This window comes from Actinia tenebrosa, unplaced genomic scaffold (genome assembly GCF_029948245.1).
Source record: "Actinia tenebrosa isolate PJP-AT-01 unplaced genomic scaffold, QUT_ActTen_1.0 PGA_scaffold2__45_contigs__length_23673736, whole genome shotgun sequence".
In the NCBI taxonomy this organism is placed as follows: Eukaryota; Metazoa; Cnidaria; class Anthozoa; order Actiniaria; family Actiniidae; genus Actinia; species Actinia tenebrosa.
The window spans coordinates 12,738,104-12,757,830 of NW_028292579.1; the positions used below are offsets into that span (position 1 = coordinate 12,738,104).

At 36.1% G+C, this 19,727-nt stretch overlaps 2 protein-coding genes across 3 annotated transcripts in view; both read left to right on the forward strand.

Moving 5' to 3' along the window:
• The first annotated feature begins 3,073 nt into the window (after positions 1 to 3,073).
• On the forward strand, positions 3,074 to 6,663 carry LOC116302476 (trafficking regulator of GLUT4 1). Of its 2 annotated transcripts, none has more exons than XM_031711773.2 (5): positions 3,074 to 3,450; positions 4,015 to 4,049; positions 4,739 to 4,959; positions 5,577 to 5,696; positions 6,408 to 6,663. In XM_031711773.2, the coding sequence occupies exons 2-5, from the start codon at positions 4,034 to 4,036 to the stop codon at positions 6,543 to 6,545; spliced, it is 495 nt and encodes a 164-aa protein (XP_031567633.1). In that variant the 5' UTR covers positions 3,074 to 3,450; positions 4,015 to 4,033; the 3' UTR covers positions 6,546 to 6,663. The 2 variants fall into 2 exon arrangements, with proteins under 2 accessions (XP_031567633.1, XP_031567634.1); XM_031711774.2 differs by having other exon boundaries at positions 3,075 to 3,450; positions 4,754 to 4,959.
• A 1,948-nt stretch (positions 6,664 to 8,611) lies between these two features.
• The window catches only part of LOC116302507 (DNA polymerase epsilon catalytic subunit A), a 41,761-nt gene continuing 30,645 nt past the window's right edge, over positions 8,612 to 19,727 (forward strand). Inside the window, exons 1-19 of the mRNA XM_089033968.1 lie at positions 8,612 to 8,802; positions 9,218 to 9,350; positions 10,380 to 10,460; positions 11,043 to 11,087; positions 11,780 to 11,872; positions 11,959 to 12,038; positions 12,680 to 12,820; positions 13,372 to 13,426; positions 13,887 to 13,964; positions 14,492 to 14,599; positions 15,245 to 15,355; positions 15,754 to 15,839; positions 16,003 to 16,122; positions 16,271 to 16,331; positions 16,761 to 16,832; positions 17,408 to 17,521; positions 18,239 to 18,331; positions 18,897 to 19,016; positions 19,505 to 19,612. Coding sequence (XP_088890094.1) covers positions 8,720 to 8,802; positions 9,218 to 9,350; positions 10,380 to 10,460; positions 11,043 to 11,087; positions 11,780 to 11,872; positions 11,959 to 12,038; positions 12,680 to 12,820; positions 13,372 to 13,426; positions 13,887 to 13,964; positions 14,492 to 14,599; positions 15,245 to 15,355; positions 15,754 to 15,839; positions 16,003 to 16,122; positions 16,271 to 16,331; positions 16,761 to 16,832; positions 17,408 to 17,521; positions 18,239 to 18,331; positions 18,897 to 19,016; positions 19,505 to 19,612 — 1,782 coding nt within the window. The 5' untranslated portion in view covers positions 8,612 to 8,719. The remainder of the gene's footprint in view (positions 8,803 to 9,217; positions 9,351 to 10,379; positions 10,461 to 11,042; positions 11,088 to 11,779; positions 11,873 to 11,958; positions 12,039 to 12,679; positions 12,821 to 13,371; positions 13,427 to 13,886; positions 13,965 to 14,491; positions 14,600 to 15,244; positions 15,356 to 15,753; positions 15,840 to 16,002; positions 16,123 to 16,270; positions 16,332 to 16,760; positions 16,833 to 17,407; positions 17,522 to 18,238; positions 18,332 to 18,896; positions 19,017 to 19,504; positions 19,613 to 19,727) is intronic.

The window sequence follows — 19,727 nt, forward strand, 5'->3', positions numbered from 1 at the left end:
GCTCTTTTACTACAAAATATTTTAGAACGGGTTTAAAAAGGGTTAGCTCACAGGCTGCCCAGGCCATTACTCTGTGATTTGAAAGAAATGATATTTTTACATATTTTGGCATAAAAAGTTTCAGTATGAGGGTACGTGCTAAATGCTCAGTCATTCGTGACAGGCGGTAAGAATAATTTTAATTTAGCACTTAGCATCATATACTGAAACCTTTGTGCGTGACAAACGAAGCATATCTCGGAAGTGAGCTATTTTAAAGTGTTGTATTGTTGAAGTTGCGTAGTCTTTAATTACCTTAATTACCCTGCTTAAATAAAGGTTTTCATTCTTACTGCTGTTATATATTTTTTTGATTTTGTAAATTGGAATGATTCTAAACCCGGAGTAAATGAGCCTGTAATCGAGGAACACAGCGGTATGCGCCGGCTAATTCGAAAATAGCACATTTTAGTTCAAAAACTGTGGCCGCCCGACGTACATGACCTATTGTAGCCAGCATTTAGAATAAATAATGTGGTTTGTTATTTATATATTGATCTGTCTAGGACAAACTGGAGTTTATACTAATAGAGTGGAGTTTGTTTAAGAATTTTTAAAAGTGTTGGTAGCGGTGCTGAAAATGGGCACCAAAGTCCTAAAGCTATTCGTGGTATAAAAACTCATTTTAAAATATTTTAGTAAAAATACACAGGTGATTATTGAAAATCTCGCACACTGATTGGTCGAAAAACTCACACTATCACACGACAATCACCTCCAGCGATAATCCAAAATGGCGCGGCCAGCCGCTTTGTTGCAGTTACAGGAAAAAATGTCTTTAATCTTCTTCTTCTTCTTCTTCTTCTTCTTCTTCTTCTTCTTCTTCTTCTTCTTCTTCTTCTTCTTCTTCTCCTTCGGCGAATAATTGTTAAGTAACCCTACGGTGAATGGCGATTAAAAATCATGTCCAACCCCCTCCACCCGTTAAATAATGAATGGTCCTCAATGGGCTTATAATTAGAGAATAAAGAGTAAATATATAGTAACAGCAAGGATAAACTTTTGCTTCTAGCCATCCAATCCCAACCTGGATATCCACCACAAGGACAACCCGGGTATCCACCACAAGGACAGCCCGGGTATCCACCACAAGGGCAGCCCGGGTATCCACCCCAAGGACAGCCCGTATCACATACTGTCACAGTTGTGGTGAGTTTGAAAATGGACATTTGTTTTCATGCATTTCCAAATGTAATTTTGCCACACGTTTATTGTGACATATGGACATACTTTCCTTGTTTCAGTCCCCTTTGCATTCCATTTTACTGGGAAAAAACATTTTCCTTATTATGAACCTTGTGAGGGGCAACGCTTCCTTTACCCCTCCCCCCTCCCCCTCCTTCCTCCGCACATATCAAAACAACACGTGACACCAAGACAATTTATCTGATGAAAATAGACAATAGACACAAATGCCAATCTCGTCATGAGATTTGTCGCTGCATCAAGCGTAAAATCCTGGCACAAATAAAGTTTTCCACTTGTGGAAAACTCCTGGACCCGCATTTCAACACCACTTGATGTTATCTTTGTACGTTTTAGCAAACTGCACCTGCCATGTACCCCCCGGATCACTGTGTACTTTCATGGTTTGCTTGTTTGTGCTGCTTCTGGCCCGTTGGAATTTGTGCCATCATCAACTCGAGCAACGTAAGCATATACCATAATACTTTTTTTCCGTCTTTCAATAGATCAGTTATACGGCGCTGTTGGGCTTGATCGTAATGTTTTCCCATTTCAGACCACGTGTTATTCTCCTGAGAATATAATTCCTTGTTTAAGTTGTTTTCATACCTATTTGTCTTCTCTTCCACGACCGTAAAAAAAATGATACTCAAGGGAATGGCCTGAAATGGGAAAACATCACCATTTCGTCCAAGCCGAAAACGGTCTTTTGAAATGAGTGGATTTTCTAATGTTGGGACTTGCTTCCCTCTTACATGTCTACTGTCAACAATGCATCGTTCGTAGAACCCCATAGCACATGATAGTAAAGCAAAAAGGTTAAACTGATAACAATGACTCTACCCGTGAAACAGTGCACGCGCGGGATGAAAAGAACAAGAAAAAGTATCAAAATCACGAGTCTGCTGTTGCGCCTGTAAATCTTAATTTAAAAAATCGTAGACTATATTTCCGATATTTTCCTATAATAGCATATGCTTTATATGAGGTCTGTCATGGATATGTTAGCTATTTTACATAATATAATGGTAACTAATTATTTTCTCTCTAGGCACGTGACGCCATAAACCGTGGGGACCTGGCTTCAGCCAACAACTACAGCCAAACGGCAAAGAAATATGCCATGATAGCCATTGTAGTTGGAATCTGCGTCATTCTGCTTTCTATAATCTTGCGCGTTGCTTTGGTTTCCAGTTCTTCTTCTTCTTCTTCTTCCTATAATTAAACTTGTTTTTATTACTTAAAGCGTAAATTCCCTTTAATATGTAAATAAAAACTAGGTCAGTAATGAGAACATCAACCTTACTCATTGACCTTGTTTCTGGTTTCGAAGTTGAATTAAAGATGCAAAGTTGCATACTAGTTTACCGGTGATTGCAAATCCTCCGCTGGCCCTACTGATAACCTCGAATTATTTTAGATTTTTTTTAGTGAAAAGTTTGAAAAGTATTGATGGACGATGGAAGAAAAATTTACTTACATTTACTCTACCATCTAAATCACGCAACACCTATGAGGGGTTCTAAACGACAGAAAACATTCACTGGGCTGCTGTGTTTTGAAAGTAGTCTTCCTCAGGTGACCCAGTAATATGATTAAAAATACCAATCTTATTCAAATTGGTCGCCATATCAGTTTCGATTCGGTGTATACGGGTAAACTATATATCGCGAAATACTGTTACTGATTACTTGAACCTGATCCATTCAGTAATGATGAAAAGGTAAATTATACACCGTGAAAAGATGAAAAAACTTACTGACGTTTCGGACGCTAGTCCTTCGTCGGAGTAAACTACTACGAAGGACTAGCGTCCGAAACGTCAGTAAGTTTTTTCATCTTTTCACGGTGTATAATTTACCTTTTCATCATTACTGTTTCATTAGATACACCGACGCAGCTCACACTAGTTTTTAGCTAGTTATATCTCCTGATCCATTCAGTTATCAGCAAAAATGTAGTTGTGTTTCCGCCGGTGGATGCAGGGTGGATGATAGCTTTAAATTAATTCATTTTACTTTGTCTGAATGTTTTTTGTCGTTAGAGCTTTGCTGAGCTTGGTGACGTCACTGTTTCACCCCGAAGTCTGTTTCGATTCCATCGTGTACGACATAATATATTGGGCTTTGATTTGGCAGTTCGAGCTTGAGTTTGTTTGAATTCTCTATAGTATATGATTATATAACTTCCTTCCTGCTAATTACAACCTCAACATCCTTATCCAAGGTAAGAATCTGAAAAATCTTTACTCTTTTTAACCGTTTCTTGATGACCAGTGCCGCTCTCTGGGCGATCGAAACAGAAATAATAAGAAATAAAGCAGTCTGAGCTTCTTGCATTTTTAATGTACTGAAAGTAAAGGCTTGAATTTATCAAGTCAAAATGACATTTTATCACGTGTGATGAAAGAGCTACGCTCTGAAAACGTTTATTTTCGCGTATTGTGTGAACTTTTACATTTCTTCGCACTTCTTAACTGACTTATGAAGACAAATAAGAAAATGTTTCTGCAACAAAACGTCATGAAAACGGTTTTAATAACTTCGTACAATTAGCTTAATATTCTCTAAACCGAATCAAGAATGAAAGCTTTTGAGTTTAAGACCTTAGTCGTATTCACTTATAGGCTTCGGTAATGATCTGAAACAGGATTCTGCGGGGGAAATTTTTTTCTTTTCTCACATGTGCTGAAGGACTTGAAAATACATGTTTTGAAACAAACGAACCATACAACGCACACAACTTAAAATTGACTGTTTACTATTATTGATTGATATTAAATTTTTTCAGTTCATTTGTAATCAGAGAGATGTATGCGCAACCAGGTTAGTTTTTACCTGACTGATATATAATAGAAGTTTGTAAATTTAACGTAAATGAAGTGTGGGTATTGTAATAATAATAATAATCTAATAAATATCAGGGGAGGAGGGTTCTAAATCCAGAGGGGGTGCATGGAGAGAGCATAAAGTAAAATCAAGAGAATATGAACTAGGAATCCTACGTATATAGCCTTGTAACCATCATGTGCACAGTTTGATGCTATTTTTAGCTTGGAGATATTTTGAGCGAAGAACCTGATTGGTTGATTTCTTGAGGGTAGGCGGCTTCCAGTCTTGCAGTAAACAAAGCCTGTGTTTTTGTCGTGGACGTAGCGCTTTTCGTGTTCTAAAACGAAGCATTAAAGGGAAGCATAATTATCGCGCGGGCATGGTAACGAGTTAAAAATAGCATCAATGATTCTAAAAATAGCATCAAAGTGTGCACATGATGGGGCACGGGGATTCCTTCTCTTAGTTCATTTTCTTTTGGTAAAATTAAAAGTGTAGGAGGCTTAAATGTTGTTTTTTTCTTCACCAAGGTGTATTAAGTTCTTTTTACATCTCAAAGGGGTGGGCAAGAAGTTTTTTGGTTCATTTTTTTGGTTATTATTTAAACTCGGTGAGTTACAGCCAATATTTATTCAAGCAAACTCGATCGTTCATAGTTGCGCCATTTTCTCAACATATTCTAGCCATTTCTTCCACAGTTCGTGTTTCGTTTGCAAATCCATCTCACCGAAATACGGACAATCAAGGACTGTTGGTATACCGAGATAACCCCTCATACGGCTGCATCATACCAGTACCACCAGCCTTCAATCCCACTTACAGTAATCCCGCACTAACTGCACAACCTGGTTTCCAAGACAACCAACGGCTAATTGGAACGTCTGCCCGCCGTGTTACCGTTGTCGTAAGTACCGCCGTTTAAATTCTGTACAGTCATGTGGTGAAAAAACAATACGGCTTTTTCTCTCGTTTAGTATATAATTTTCTTCAATGTATTTATTACTGTATTTTAGCTTTGATCTGTTTGTGTGTAGTTTTAGATATTTTATCTTAATAATTTGTATAGAAAGTATAGCTTTTTATTTAAGCTTATTTTCTTTCATTAATTTAATCGAGGTTCTTTTTGAAAATTATTTCAATGAAAGTTTCTCCAATAAAAGTTATTAGTATTTTTACACAAGTGAATGCAATAAATCAGGCGCGCTCATTGGTCACAATTTACGTCTTATGCTGCTATATTCACGATTTGTGCCGCTTGCAAAGATAAATAAAATTCAAAAAGGCAAAAAAGCTCTCTCTACGTTATTTATTAAAATCTAAAATCTAAAAAATACTAAAACCGTTATTCTCCTCAGGCTCAGTGAATATTAGGGAATATTCACCAAGCCGCTCGAAAACTCGCGTCGCGGTAAATATTCCCCGATATTCACTTCGCCTTCGGTGAATAATTGCTAATCATTCTTATGTTAATCCATGACCAACAGCATGCAGTTCAATAATTACTTTCCTATCTTTCAATAGCAACCAGCACCTGTTGTGGTACATGGCATATTTCCTCCTGATTACTGGGGCCTCTCACTGTTTTCTCTACTGTGCTGTAGTTTGCCACTTGGAATATTAGCCTTCATATACTCTAGACGGGTAAATAATGACTAAGACTGCTTTTATTTGGTTTTGTTTTCTTTCATATTTGTTCCCTTCAGTTTCCCAAAGCCCAATACTATTTAGTCGTTAATCAAGAGTCCAAGAATTTTTTTTCTTTTATAGTACACTCAACAAAATTACTCGACTCTGATTAATCGTACTCCGTAAAAGTACCGAATTAAGTCGATATGGAAACACGGCCAAAACAATGTCAACAGGGGCAAAAAAAAAAAAAAAAGGCCGTAAAAACTAATAAGAACTAATCTTTTTTATGCATTTCAGTTGCGCGATGAACTGAAAATTGGCCGACAAATAGACAAAGATGAACGGCGTCGCTTCGCTTTTTTTACTTTTGTTGAGTGAACTGTAAACAAAAAATCGCACGATCTTCTCGTACAATTTGGAATCGTGCAATTACAAGAACTTTCAAAACATTACTCGTGTCTATTAATTTCCAAACTGTACTCGAGATCGTATGATTTCCTATACAAATTGTACTCGAGATCGTGTGATTTCCTATACAAATTGTACTCGAGATCGTGTGATTTCCTATACAAATCATAAACAAACAAGTTTATGTATGCTGAACTTAGAAACCACACCCTGTAAGGGCAGGAATGCTTGTGGCCCGCGGGCTACAGAACTGACTGGAAGTATATATTATCTTAATTACTTTTAACCTCATATGCGTTTTTTTTCCTTTTCTAGACACGTGATGCCACCCTAAATGGTGATTTTATCACAGCAGAGTATTACAGCAAGAAGTCAAAAATAATTTCAATTTGCTCCATCGTTCTTGGCCTGTTTTGTATCGTAGTAGCCACCACTATTGTTCTTGTACTTTAAATTTTCTAAAGAACGAGAAGAATAGCTTTGTTTTATGAGGGTGACAATCGGGGTACCCAATTGTCAATTAACTACAAATTTTTTGGCCGAATGGCAGTAAACTGTAATAATTTTACAAGCACTTCGACCATAATATTAACTAAAAAAATGAAATATCAGTTAACTGTTAACTACCTAGATTTATTTTTTAGTTAACTACTATTTTTTTGGTCAATTAACAGTTAACTACTAACCCCATTGGCATCCTGTTTTATAAGTCCACCCAAGTCTCATCTAATTAACAGGCAGGTCCCGCGGGGGGTGGGGTTGCGCAGATCATTTTCCAATCGCCATGCAATACATGGAATTAGTTTCAGGCACTACAAGAAAGGGTTATAGACCCTCGCTTTTTGTTAAATGACCTTTCATTTTTCATCGGTTGGGCGGGGGGAAGAGGGAGGGGGCGGGGTGGAGGGGATATGCGCTCGGATTGAATGAATGTATGAATTAATTGAATTAATTAATTTAAATTTAAATTAATAAATTTTTATCTACGGTAAACGACTCAGTAACACTGCTTTTCAGGCGTGCCGTGCTAAAATTCATAAAGCAGCAAATACAAATAAAGAATATAAAACTACCAATTTTTATTATATCATGTAGATATCGATGAAATACCAGGTTTTCTCTAGTGTCGAAAACTTGATATCTTTCACCAGTGGAAGATACCATATCTTTCACACGTGAAGATATCGCTGTTGACATAGTAACGTATTTTAATAAAGAATTTTTGAGCTTTTGTTTTATTTAAGTTTCATCGATATCTATAATAATAATAAACAGAACATTACATGGCCGCTTGGAGATACGAATTTTATCTTCTCGTGTTCAATTTAGATATCTCACTCGTTCGCTGCGTTCACTCGTGAGATATCAGTTGAACACTCGAAGATAAAATTCGTATCTCCGCGCACCCATGTAATATTCTCTCTCTCTATATATAACAATATATAATTATATATGCTATCTACCTATACTAATGTCTACCTACCTATCTATCTACCTATGCTAATAATGTATCCTAATTACATGTAAAAAACATGTTCATTTATAGAACTAATTATTTAAGGGTGCTATTGCATAGTGTTTTTCGCTGCAGAGCTCTTTTGAAGGATTCCAATTTATCGAGCTCTCGCATTTCGTTGGGCAACTCATTCCAGGCAATAGAACCACGGTAGGGAGAAGGAGCGTTTTTTCATAATATTGGTTTTTGGCATTGGAAGCTGAAAATCAAACTCGCTTCCTCTCAAATTGTAGCTATGAATATCAGATGTCATTTTAAACAGGCTTTGTAGATGGTTTGATTAGCTTAGTAACCCCATCTCTCTGTTGTTGCTTATAAAATGCCCCCTCCTAGTCTTTCATTCCGTTTATTGTAAAGTTATTTCATGTGTTCCCCTCTTATTTTTTAAACCCCCCCCACCCCCCCCCCCCCCGACAAAAAGGATGGATGTCACGATAATCTTTGGAAGGTAGACAAACTAATTGTACTATTCGGAATTTCCTTAGCTTCCTTAGTGTTCATCAGTCATGCCACGGGCTTACTCAGGGCAGGTACCTTTTTTATTGGGGGGTGGGGGAGGGGGGCGGTGTGTGGTGTGTGGTGGAGGCTTCAAAGGGGAGGGACATCTGCTTTGACCATTTGCCGCAAAATTCCAATAAAATATTATATTTTATTGGTTATAAACTCCAATGTCAATTCATGGAGCAAATAAAATACGTTGTTGGAGGGTCTCGAAATTAAGGGGGTTACAACCAATTTTAAATAGTTAAATGCAAATCCCCAGCCCTCCCCCTTCCTACGAAAAGGACATGCATGAGTTTTATTCTTTTGTAATAATATTTTAGATACAGAGCCGTTACAAGAAATGGTAATATTTAATAAAATAAAAATGTGTGGGTATCCTGTGTTGCAAAGTTTCGGTTATTTTTTGGGGTCCCTGTGTTGGCCAGCGGAGATATTCAAAATAAAAGCGTGCGCAAGTATTTTCCCGCCAAAAATAAAAATACATTTCGATCGAAGAGTCTTTCAAGCAAAATATTCATTTGAATTATTACTAAAAACCTAATTCTCGTGGTGATGGTAAACTGATCGCTGTTAGAAGATAAGAAGTTCGTGTACTGGTTCATTAGCCATGGTTTTGTTGAATACTGGGAAGAGAAAAGGAGAAGATGGCAGTACGAGCAAAGATCAAGGATCGAAGAAAAACTACTCCAAGTAAGAATCCACTTCTACCTAACTTTGTTTTTGTACTTTCCACAGCTGAAATCACGGTATGAGTCCTCAGGTTCAATGTTAGGATTCACACAAATGGCTATTGGGGTTAGATTTTGTGTGGTGAACCTCGGGCCCTAAAAGCGACTGTTGTCTACTATACAAATGTAATTCTTAAATCCATAGAGATTCGCATGTTTAATTTGTGAATACGTTTACTACTGTATCTTCTAAAGCAAAACCATCATCATACAATTTAGCACTTTCATTTTATTTTAAAGCATTTTATTGCCCAAATTTTATTTAGTTTTTTTCAAATGAGCATCAGGTTTTCCATAAACATCGAAGCAGTTGCATTAAAAAACGATCTGTGAAGTGAATTGTCGTTACGAAACCTTCTTTATCTATATCACACTAGATATGATGAAAGTCAATCAGCAGAGTCTAGAATGGTCAGGATCCAGACTCAAGAAGCGATGGACATCAAGTATGGCTTTGAAAAACATAAAGAGTCAAGTGAACGACTTGGCTGGCTCATCAACATGCATCCTGTAAGTCTTAACAATCTTGTTCAATGCAAGTACTGTATTTATTAATTTTGTTGGAATCAAGGTTGGTTTTGGTGTTCACTCAATCATCACCTATGGGGTATACTCCCATTTCGAGTTCACCTCTGCTCAGTCTTAGCCTGGATTATGTACAAATGTGTTCTTTTCTTTTATTAATGTACATTGTGTAGTAAGGAATGTACGAACTATGTTGGAAAAATACAAGTTGATTAAAGACCCATTGCCACTTACCGTGATGCATCACAATTTGTTTACATTTTGAATCGTGTCACCACTGAAAAAATAATTCCAACATTTTGAATGAACTCTTAAATAGTCCCTAAAGCTGTAAAATAATGTAAAGGAATAATTATTGTGCCTTAGTGCTATGCCGGAAAAGGAATTAATATGACGTTATTATTCGATATATGAATCTTTGAATTTCATAGACCACGAAATTCATCTGTGACCGCGGTGCATCACGGTAAGTGGCAATGGGTCTTTAAAATACTACAGGTTTTGTTTGAATAGCTGAATATTATAACGTACAACCGAGACTAAGGCTGAGCAAAGAGAACTCAAAATTAGAGTATTCTTGGGATGCAAGTTACGTCATAGCTGCCATGTTGATAATAAAGCATTCTTCATTAGATTTTTTTTGGTAGATCAACCAACATGGCTGTTGTTTCATTGATTTAAGTCATTTGGTTGTAACCCAATAATTGGATTTGGTTCCTACATGTAGATTGGTATTTTCTTGTGAGTGGAGTTTCATATTGTGTGACTTCGTTGAATGAAAGAATTTTCTCTGGTTCTCTTTGTTGTTGTAGTTTTTTAAATTTCAAAATAAATCTTGTTTTGCCTGTGATTGTTGGAATTTACCATTAACAGGGCCTCGCTGTTTGTAATTCATTAGAGTCTGTAGTTTGTGGCTTGTCAGTATTTACCACTAACAAAGCCAGTCCCTAAAACACAATACTTGCTTCAAGGGTTGATGAAATGATGTTGAGAAAAGCTATATATTTGTTTCAGACTGAAGTTCTTGATGATGATAAGAAGCTGATTAGTGCAGTGGATTTGTACTTTATACAAGAAGATGGTGATCGCTTTAGGGTAGGTATAAGTTTTTGCTTTTTCAAAGCATAGTTCAGTCAAAATTACACATCGCACCAAAATTCCTTCACATAGTCTAATACCTAACACATCCACACCATTGCCCTCTGTTCAGCTATACAAGACTATCCATTTTAAAACACTTTTTATGAAGGATCTTTAAATCTCCATTCTTACGTCCAGAAGCCATGCAACCGATATTAACTGTCGATACAAATGTTCGCGTACTCTCCCCCTCAGGTCAACATCCGTTGCATGGCTGCTAGTCGTGAGAACGGAGAATCTTTTTTCTAGATTTAAAAATACTCCTCAAAATACTGTAATGCTTTTTGAGTAATTTCAGTTTCAGTAGAGATCCTATAACTGACTACATTTATTTGCCAAATTAGTCATGCTCTAAAGCAACACCTTATTTAGTAATGTTAGAATATTAGGTAGAAGGATCAGTACGAAAAGTTTCACATAAACAGGTTAAAGCCAAAGAAAACAATAATAAGCTTGCAAAGGCACTTAGGATACTAGTGAATCCTCCTCTGATGTAACGCTATACATTATATGCTAAGTTTTAATTTTTCTTTCCAGATTGCCTTACCTTTTAAGCCTTATTTCTACATACTTGCTAAGAAGGTAAATTGTACAAGTTTTTGTTCTTTTTGATTATTACCACTTGCTGTTAATTTTGTTTTAATATTTCATGATTGTATGTATTAAAGGTCACATTGACAAAATTCATAATGCTGGTTTTCAAACATGAGTGGCATTGGGAGTAAATATATTTTGATGGCTGCCAATCCAAGTATTTTAACAAAGTCGTTAAGTGCATGTGCTTATAGGATGAAAATTAATCATTGTGTGAAACTTAGCAAAAAACACAAAAGACTTACTAAAAATTTACTTACAACAGGGTTCGTGCTACTCCTTAAACGCCTTAAAAACTCCTTGAATTTTTGCTTCGATCGATCATAACTTGCATGGTTCTGAAATAGATCTAGTCAGAAAGATCTGAAAGTCTGCCATGTGTAACCACCATGTAAAACCTTGGCATAGTTAGCTGAACATACTCCTTGAAAATTCATTTTTTGGATCCTTGTATACTCCTTGAATAGTCCTTGAATTATAAGTGGCTACCTCAGCACGAACCCTGTTACAATAAACCTTGCTCATTTTTAAGTAGAAACATACTTGTTTTTAGGTGTGCCTATGTTGTTGCAAAGTAAACATTACAATAAAATAGCTAGTGCATGGTTAAAGGTATTAAGTAAATCAATCTTGTTTGGAAAAGTTGGTAAAAATGTTAAAATACTTAAATTGTCTTAAAGGACACTGACAGAGAAGTAGCAACATACCTTAATAGAAAATATGGAGGAACAATTGCAAAAATAGAAAATGTTCAGAAAGAAGACCTTGATTTGGTAAGTGAAAGAAATACAAGCTAAAATTTATTTGATTTTCAACAAAACCTTTAATTTGACCCAATAATTACTGTTTGTTCCAACAGGCCAACCACCTGGTAGGACTCAAAAGAAACTACATCAAGCTTTCTTTTCACAATGTAAATGACCTCATGAAAGTGAAACGGTAAGTGGATTTTCTCAAGCTTCCCTAAATAAAGTTGTCATTCACCATCCTATTTACATATGTATAATAGCATAAGAGAGAGGTCTTTGTTAATATACCTTAAATATATTTGTAAATATATACATGAATTATATTAATGCATAGATATAGAATTTTTTAAATATTGAATGATAATTTAATTTACTTAATGTAATTCTGTACTTTTTCGACCTTTATAATTATATATTTATAAGCTAATTATCTATTAATTATTGGTTAACCCTTAACTTTCAAAATATTGTAGCAATGTAGGTGCAAATAAAACTATTGTCATTGTCATTGTTGTTGCCACTGTCAACAATCACGGAAAATATGGTCATTAGCTAGAAATACCAAGCAATTTCTTTACATTACTGGTGAAAAAGTGCGCAATTTGGTTTTAATATCTAAAAATATTCGCTTTTGGAATTTTGAGAAAAATTTCACATTTATTTTGGCTCAGGATGCCATCATGTGCATGTTTTCAGCCAAAACCACCACAGGGAGACCAATATTAAGATGGTGATCAAAATAAATGTTTTCTTGAACAAGTGGTCATGAACTTTTTATGGGTACCACTCTAGTTGTATATGTTTGTTGATAATGTTCTATTTAATATTCAGTGAAATCATGCCTGCAGTGCGCAAGAATAAAGAGCAAGAGAAGGCCAATGCTACCTACAATGTTATGTCAGCACTTAGTGATATTGACATGGAAACTAACAAGAAGATAGCCGACCAGAAAGAAAATATCATAGATATAAGGTGACTACGATTAAAAAATATAAAACACATTCACAGTGCTGCATACTAGCTGCTACTGTAGTTAAGCTCAATCAACTATCTGCTGTGACTGTAATTGACCATTTAAAAGTGTATTAAGGTGTGTCAGATAATGTCATACCCATTCTTGTATTAAAACCCTATGTACAGAGGCATAGTAAGGATTTTCCAAAAGGGAGACCCAAATTCAAAAATCTGCCATTTTGTTTGAGCCCTGAAGGGAAAAAGGGAAAAAACAAGCATTGGGATGTTTGTTTTTCTCTCTCAAAAGTTAAGAAAGTAAATTTAGAATCATCATATAAATTCTAAAAAGCTGCTATTTTGTTGCCACAAAGTGGGTGGGGATCATGGCAACTTGCCCCCCTCCCCCTTGCCTACCCCCCTGGAATTATGCAATGTCCATCATATGTTAATATTTTTTTGAATGATGGCATTGAAAAACCCAGACGACTTACTTGTGTTGTGTTTGTGATGTAATGGTTCTCAATGATGATATTTTGGTTGACCCATTGTTTATTTTGTTTCTCTTAAAGAGAGTTTGATGTCCCATACCACGTGCGTGTAGCTATTGACCTGAAGATCCATGTAGTAAGTGCACATTTAATCACATAATAATTATTATATATCTTCCCTTTTAATTATATATTCAGATACAATAAAAATGCATTGTATGGTGTAGCTGGCACAATAAACTCCAAGGCATGACAAACGATTAGTTGTTTCCAGGGATGATCTGTAATAAGTCAAGGCATGCTTACCTCAGTTAATATGTGTATATTGAATTGCAATTCAGCAAAATAAACAATTATTCATTGATAACTGTAGTCCAATTTTTGATGCACGCTTGAACACGCTAATTAACCAATCAGAGTGTGTATTATGCTGTGGCTATGATGGGTTTTAAAGGGGAAGGAACATTAATGAACAGTCCTACAACTCTATCCACACTACAGTACAATGTGATGATCAGTTTTCTTGTGACACCAGAGGTAAAAGGTGAGCATACTGACCTTGAAATGATGCACATTTGTTGTCATTTACCATTCAGGGTCACTGGTACAATGTGAAGGTACGAGGTGGTATGTTCCCAGAGCTGAACCGAAGAGATGACCTACTGGACAGACCTGTAAGTACACTGCACTTGATAATCTTGATTAGAGCACTTTTTGCGTGAAAAGGAAACAACAAGACAAAGTCCTAGTCATTTTCATAGCCATACCATATTTCCTTTTATTGTAGCTATCAGCATAAACCTTGTAAATTAATGTAGCTAAAGAATACAATGGGAAGCCATTTCAGTGTCACACATCCGGTATCTCCATATGGAATATTTCTCACTGACCAAAAGTTCCCCTAAGCATAAGAGTAATTGTGTATTTTGTTAACAGCTAACATTGTTGTCAGGCCTCTCGTTGATGTTGCATTCACTTGTAGTGCATTAGTGCATTTTAATTAATGGCTTGATATGTAACATGCAACAAAATATTTGCCTTTTTTTCTTCTTCCCCCTTTTTTATTGAAATAGCTGTATATCAGAAGTTTCTTCTGGTGTTACTGGTTCTTTACATTTTCTCTATTGAGTGGCTCACACTCTGTACTGCATACTGTAAGTAACACTAATTATTTTTTGTAAATCATTGATTGTTTATTTAGGATCCTGTTGTATTGGCATTTGATATTGAAACAACCAAGCTTCCCTTGAAATTTCCTGATTCAGCTACAGACTCTATAATGATGATATCATACATGATTGATGCACAGGTTGGTATGGAAAAACACTGGAAAATGAAATCACACATTTACTGTCGGAACTGGTGCCATCTCCCTCTTTCCTAATACAGGGCTGGTCATTTTGACCAGTAACGTTGAGCCATAAACGAAGTATGACTGAGCTAAAACTAATGTTGTTGTCGTTATTTTAAGCCCTGTAATAGCCTTGCATGGAAGATAATTTTGGAAGGGTTAATTGGTTATTGATTACACACCACTTCATTGCCATTAGTTTGTTACTTGATAACTATCATCCTACTGACAAACCACCTTGCTGATCAGGATTCTGTGGTTTCTTCTTTATCGTACATAATAGTACTTTTAGTAGTGTCTTTTTTCTCAAGAGGATAGTGCAGTTACCTGCTAACTGGCTATGGATAGTTGATTTGCTTCTTTTTTAATTGCAAGGTGTCAATAGACCTATCCCGAATTCGCTTGAATGAAACAAAACAATAATTTGAAGTTGAGACTGAACTGAATTCTTATATTCATCAAGCTCAACCTCGACTTCAGACCATTGTTTCGTGATCAGTCTAGCGAATTCGGGAAAGGCTATACCTGTTTTTGTCTACTCATAATTTTACTTTGGAGCTAGTGATGGTACTGTTATATTATGTTATTTGTATATTTTTCTAGGGTTACCTAATAATCAATCGTGAGATAGTTTCAGAAGATATTGAGGATTTTGAATACACACCTAAGCCTGAGTATGAAGGGCAGTTCACAGTCCTCAATGAGCCTGATGAGGTCAGTTTGCTGCAGTTATGTCATTATTATACATGTATCACTTATAATTCTCCTATGATTGAATTGGAAATGGATGGATGGATAGATGGACTAAGCTGACCTATGCTTAGGAGAGTAGAATTGATGGAAAAAGGGGAGTAAGAGAGATAAAAGAAGGGAGGGATTGAATGGATGGAAGGACAAATTTATAATATGGACTGTGTCCGGAGGGAAAGATGAATGGGCCCAGATGCATGGATGGAGAGGATAATATTGATAATTACTGTCTTCATGCACAAAGCAATTTTGACAATTATGTGTACAATGACAATCGTTTTTGAAAATTACCAATATATTTTTGTGAGGAGTAAGGTTCATGCACATGATTGATTATAACATATGTCTTCTCTGTTTCACAGGCTTCATTGATACAAAGATTTTTTGAACACATACTTGAAGTAAAGCCAAATATCTTTGTCACATACAATGGAGATTCCTTTGATTGGTGAGTGTAATTTTCTCATAGTTTTTTTTTGACCAGTAATGTAGAAGCTGTCAAGTGGTTAATTTAAGGACAAAGATTTCTTAATTGTGCACCATAATTACCTGTCTAATTATTGACAATGGTTTTGAACTTGCATGTTTTTTTAATTTGTTCTATTTGTTAGGCCTTTTGTAGAGGCTCGCGCAGCCCATCATGGCATAAACATGCTGGATGAGATTGGATTTAGTGCGGACTCTCAAGGAGAGTATAAATCAAGGCCTGCAATACACATGGATGCATTTAGGTAAATCTACTGGAATACCCAGGAACATCATCAATTACTGATGTGCTTGTTTTCAAACATATTACCATATTATGCCATTTAGAAATTTAATTTAATTTTTCTCTCTTTTTATTCTTTCCTTTTCCCCCCCATTTTTTAATTCTTTAAGGTGGGTGAAAAGAGACAGTTATCTCCCAGTTGGAAGCCAGAACCTAAAAGCAACAACAAAGGTATCACCAACACACTATTCATTATTAATCAAACCATCAATCATTACATTGCATACACGTGCATACTGCTTCCTAAATTATGACATTGAGCAGCTTTAAAAGTGACGGAAATTCCTCAAAAGTGCCAAGTTTGAATTAAAGATATGAAATATAGCAAGTTCAGAAAAATAAGTTTGCTTGTTGTACAGTCATATTGACTTAAAACTTGTGTGAATCAACCGTTGAATTGGTTTGAATATGCAAAACAACTTGAAAGTTGAAATGACCAGTAGTCTCTCTAGCAGATGCATGTATTGCATTGAGACAGAACAACTCTATTAAAAAAATGCTTCCAGGGGCACCATTTTGTGTAGACAGTGGGTCCCGCAACTCAGGTTGAAAAATCCATACACCATCCCTGGTTACTTTTGATTACTATTATTGTTCTAGGCTAAGCTAAGGTATGATCCTATTGAGCTAGATCCTGAAGAGATGTGTCGTATGGCAAGTGAACAGCCTCAGGTATGTATGACATTGAAATTATTGTACTTTATGACCAGCTGACAGCCAACTGGTTGCAATTACTAATAGCATACAAAAGATTAAAATGCATGTCTTAGCCAATCACCAGATTAAGAGTTTTTGATTCACAAATACTAGAGTAAGTGTTGGTGATGTGTCGGGCAAGAGCTGGACAAGTGTCAGCTGATCATTGGCCAACTGATTGTCAGGGGACACGTATTGGTTGATCATAAAGTACATAATTACCTGATGCATTCCCCAGTATGATAATTACCAGTATAGACAATTAAAACTTATGAACCAACTTACCATAAAATGAGTAAGACACTACTGTACATATATCCACTTGATAAATTCTAGGGCTTAAAATAGTGGCTTGTCAGTCACTGGTCATGATCACCAGCCAAATTAGTTTTATCTTCTGGTCATACTGTACCACATAACCAAAGTTACTGGAAAAAGTTCCAATTCTGGCAAGATATTGTCCTAAGACCTAAATTCTCCTTTACCTAACCAGTCTGCGTTTGTTTATAATTTTGAATACTGATTTAATCATCTTTCTTCTCTGTTTGCAGGAGCTTGCCAACTACTCTGTGTCTGATGCTGTGGCTACATATTACTTGTACATGAAATATGTCCATCCGTTCATCTTTGCTCTTTGTACTATCATCCCACTGGAACCTGATGAGGTTGGTATATAATAGCAGTAGTTTCTTTATTTAATGGGTAGCATGAGTGGTGTACACCACTACAGGTCATCCTACATGTCAAGGTTCAGGTCACCTGTTCAAGCCCTGCAGATATCAAATGTGAATTGAGTTTCTTTGATGTATTGTTCTTTCCCATGCTGTGAGGGTTTTCTCCGGGTTCTCAGGTTTCTTCTGTCCATAAAAATTCAACCTGAGAGTTTTGCATTATGTGCATAAAATATTGAATGTAGAGGTGATGTGTCTAAGTGGAAAAGTGTTGCCAAATAGTGCGAAGGTGCTAGAACAACCAGACACTTAAATAAAGTTTTTTTTTAATTTTTTTATTTTTGAGGTGATTAGAATATTGTGTAGAAATTAATGTAAGGTGGATCAAGAATTTTGGGTTACAAAACAGATCTAATGGTAAATGTTATTCCTTGCAGGGATGTATTAGATAATTTATATAGTTGTATTTCTGATTCTAAGATCTTTGCCAGCTTCTTTTCGTTACTGAAACACCAAAAAACTCCCCTTAGTTCCTAACCTCCCTCCCCTCACTCCCCCCAGGATATCAGAATAGAGTAGCTACTAATTCTTGGTTGGCTAACTCAGTCAAAACAAACACCAAAAAGTAAGACACTGCAGGGAAGATAAAAGACTACTCAGAGTCTGTGTTAATATGTATGAAGTCCTGTCTTACTTAGTCTTTATTTTCAGGTGCTGAGAAAAGGTTCTGGTACTCTGTGTGAGGCACTACTAATGGTACAGGCATTCCATGTCAATATTATCTTCCCAAACAAACAAGAGCAGGTAAGGTCTTTTGCTTTGTACACTAATTTAAAAATTCCATGAATTCTTGCCATGGTAAATATTTCTTGGAAGCCACAAAACACTTGGGCTACAATTTAGACTAGTAAGAGATCTCTTGTTACTGATAACCCATAAGTTACTTATCTTATCGCATATGCCATAATGGCCTATTACAGTTATATTCTCTTTCAATTCCAGAAAAAAGAGCTTTGAAATTAATATTATAAAATAACTGTTATAAATTTCGCATTCTGATTGGTTGGGAGCGCATGCTTTATGAGAGCACACAGCATGCATGCGCCCTTTGCATTTTATGAAAGAAATAAAAAACTTGCTTGTTGGCTGTGTTGAGTAATAAAGCACTTGGAGATTGGCAGAAACCTCGAGAAGTGTTGAGAAGCACTCCGCAACACGTCATGCTTCTCCTAATACTTCTCTTGTGTTCTGCCTACCCCTCGTGTTTTATAACTGCACACAGCATGCGCACATGTTTTCTATTTCTTCAAAAGCAAAGACCTAGCACTTTTTGAAAAATATATATTCTTAGGGTGTTTCTGTCTTGTAGGTATTCAATAAACTGTCTGATGATGGCCATGTGTTGGATTCAGAGACCTATGTTGGTGGACATGTTGAAGCTATTGAATCTGGTGTATTCAGAAGTGATATTCCCTGTAGATTCAGATTAGTAAGTACAGATTTAGCATTTCATTTAAATTAACCTTCTTGAATCAGGGATTCTATTATTTTATTGGGATATGTTGTCCTCCAGGGGGGTGGGGGGGGGGTACTCCCATATATGGACTATACCGGGATGATCCGCTGAACAGGGTATGGTTTTTTGAGCTTCTTGTCATTAGCAGGGTATGCAATTTTACTCAAGTTCCAAGTTCTAATCCTGAGTTTCCTGTCGTATTCAGGGTTTCTACTTTCACATTGACCAAAACTGGTTATTATGGTCGTCAAAAAAAAAAAAAAAAAACAATACGCAAGCTGACAATCATGATAATTGAAACAGGAACTCAGTGCAATAAATTATAACTTTTGTCATAAACAGGGTCTACAATTTTGAGTTTTTTGTCATAAACAAGGTACCTCTTTCAGAATCCCAGCAGAACACCCCCAGGGAATGTCCTTATGTCCTTTTACTGTAATTTCTCTTTCTTCATTGCCAAGGTTCCTGAAGCATTCCAGAGACTGATTGATAATGTAGAGAAAACAATGAGGCACACAATTGAAGGAGAAGAGAAAATTCCTATGGACACTGTGACCAACTTTGATGAGGTACTGTTGTTACTGCTGCTGCTGATGTTATTGAATCAGCAGAACACATTCTCATGACATCCAATATAACGGTTCAAAAAGCCTAGTATATCTTATATTGCAAATGGACAATAAA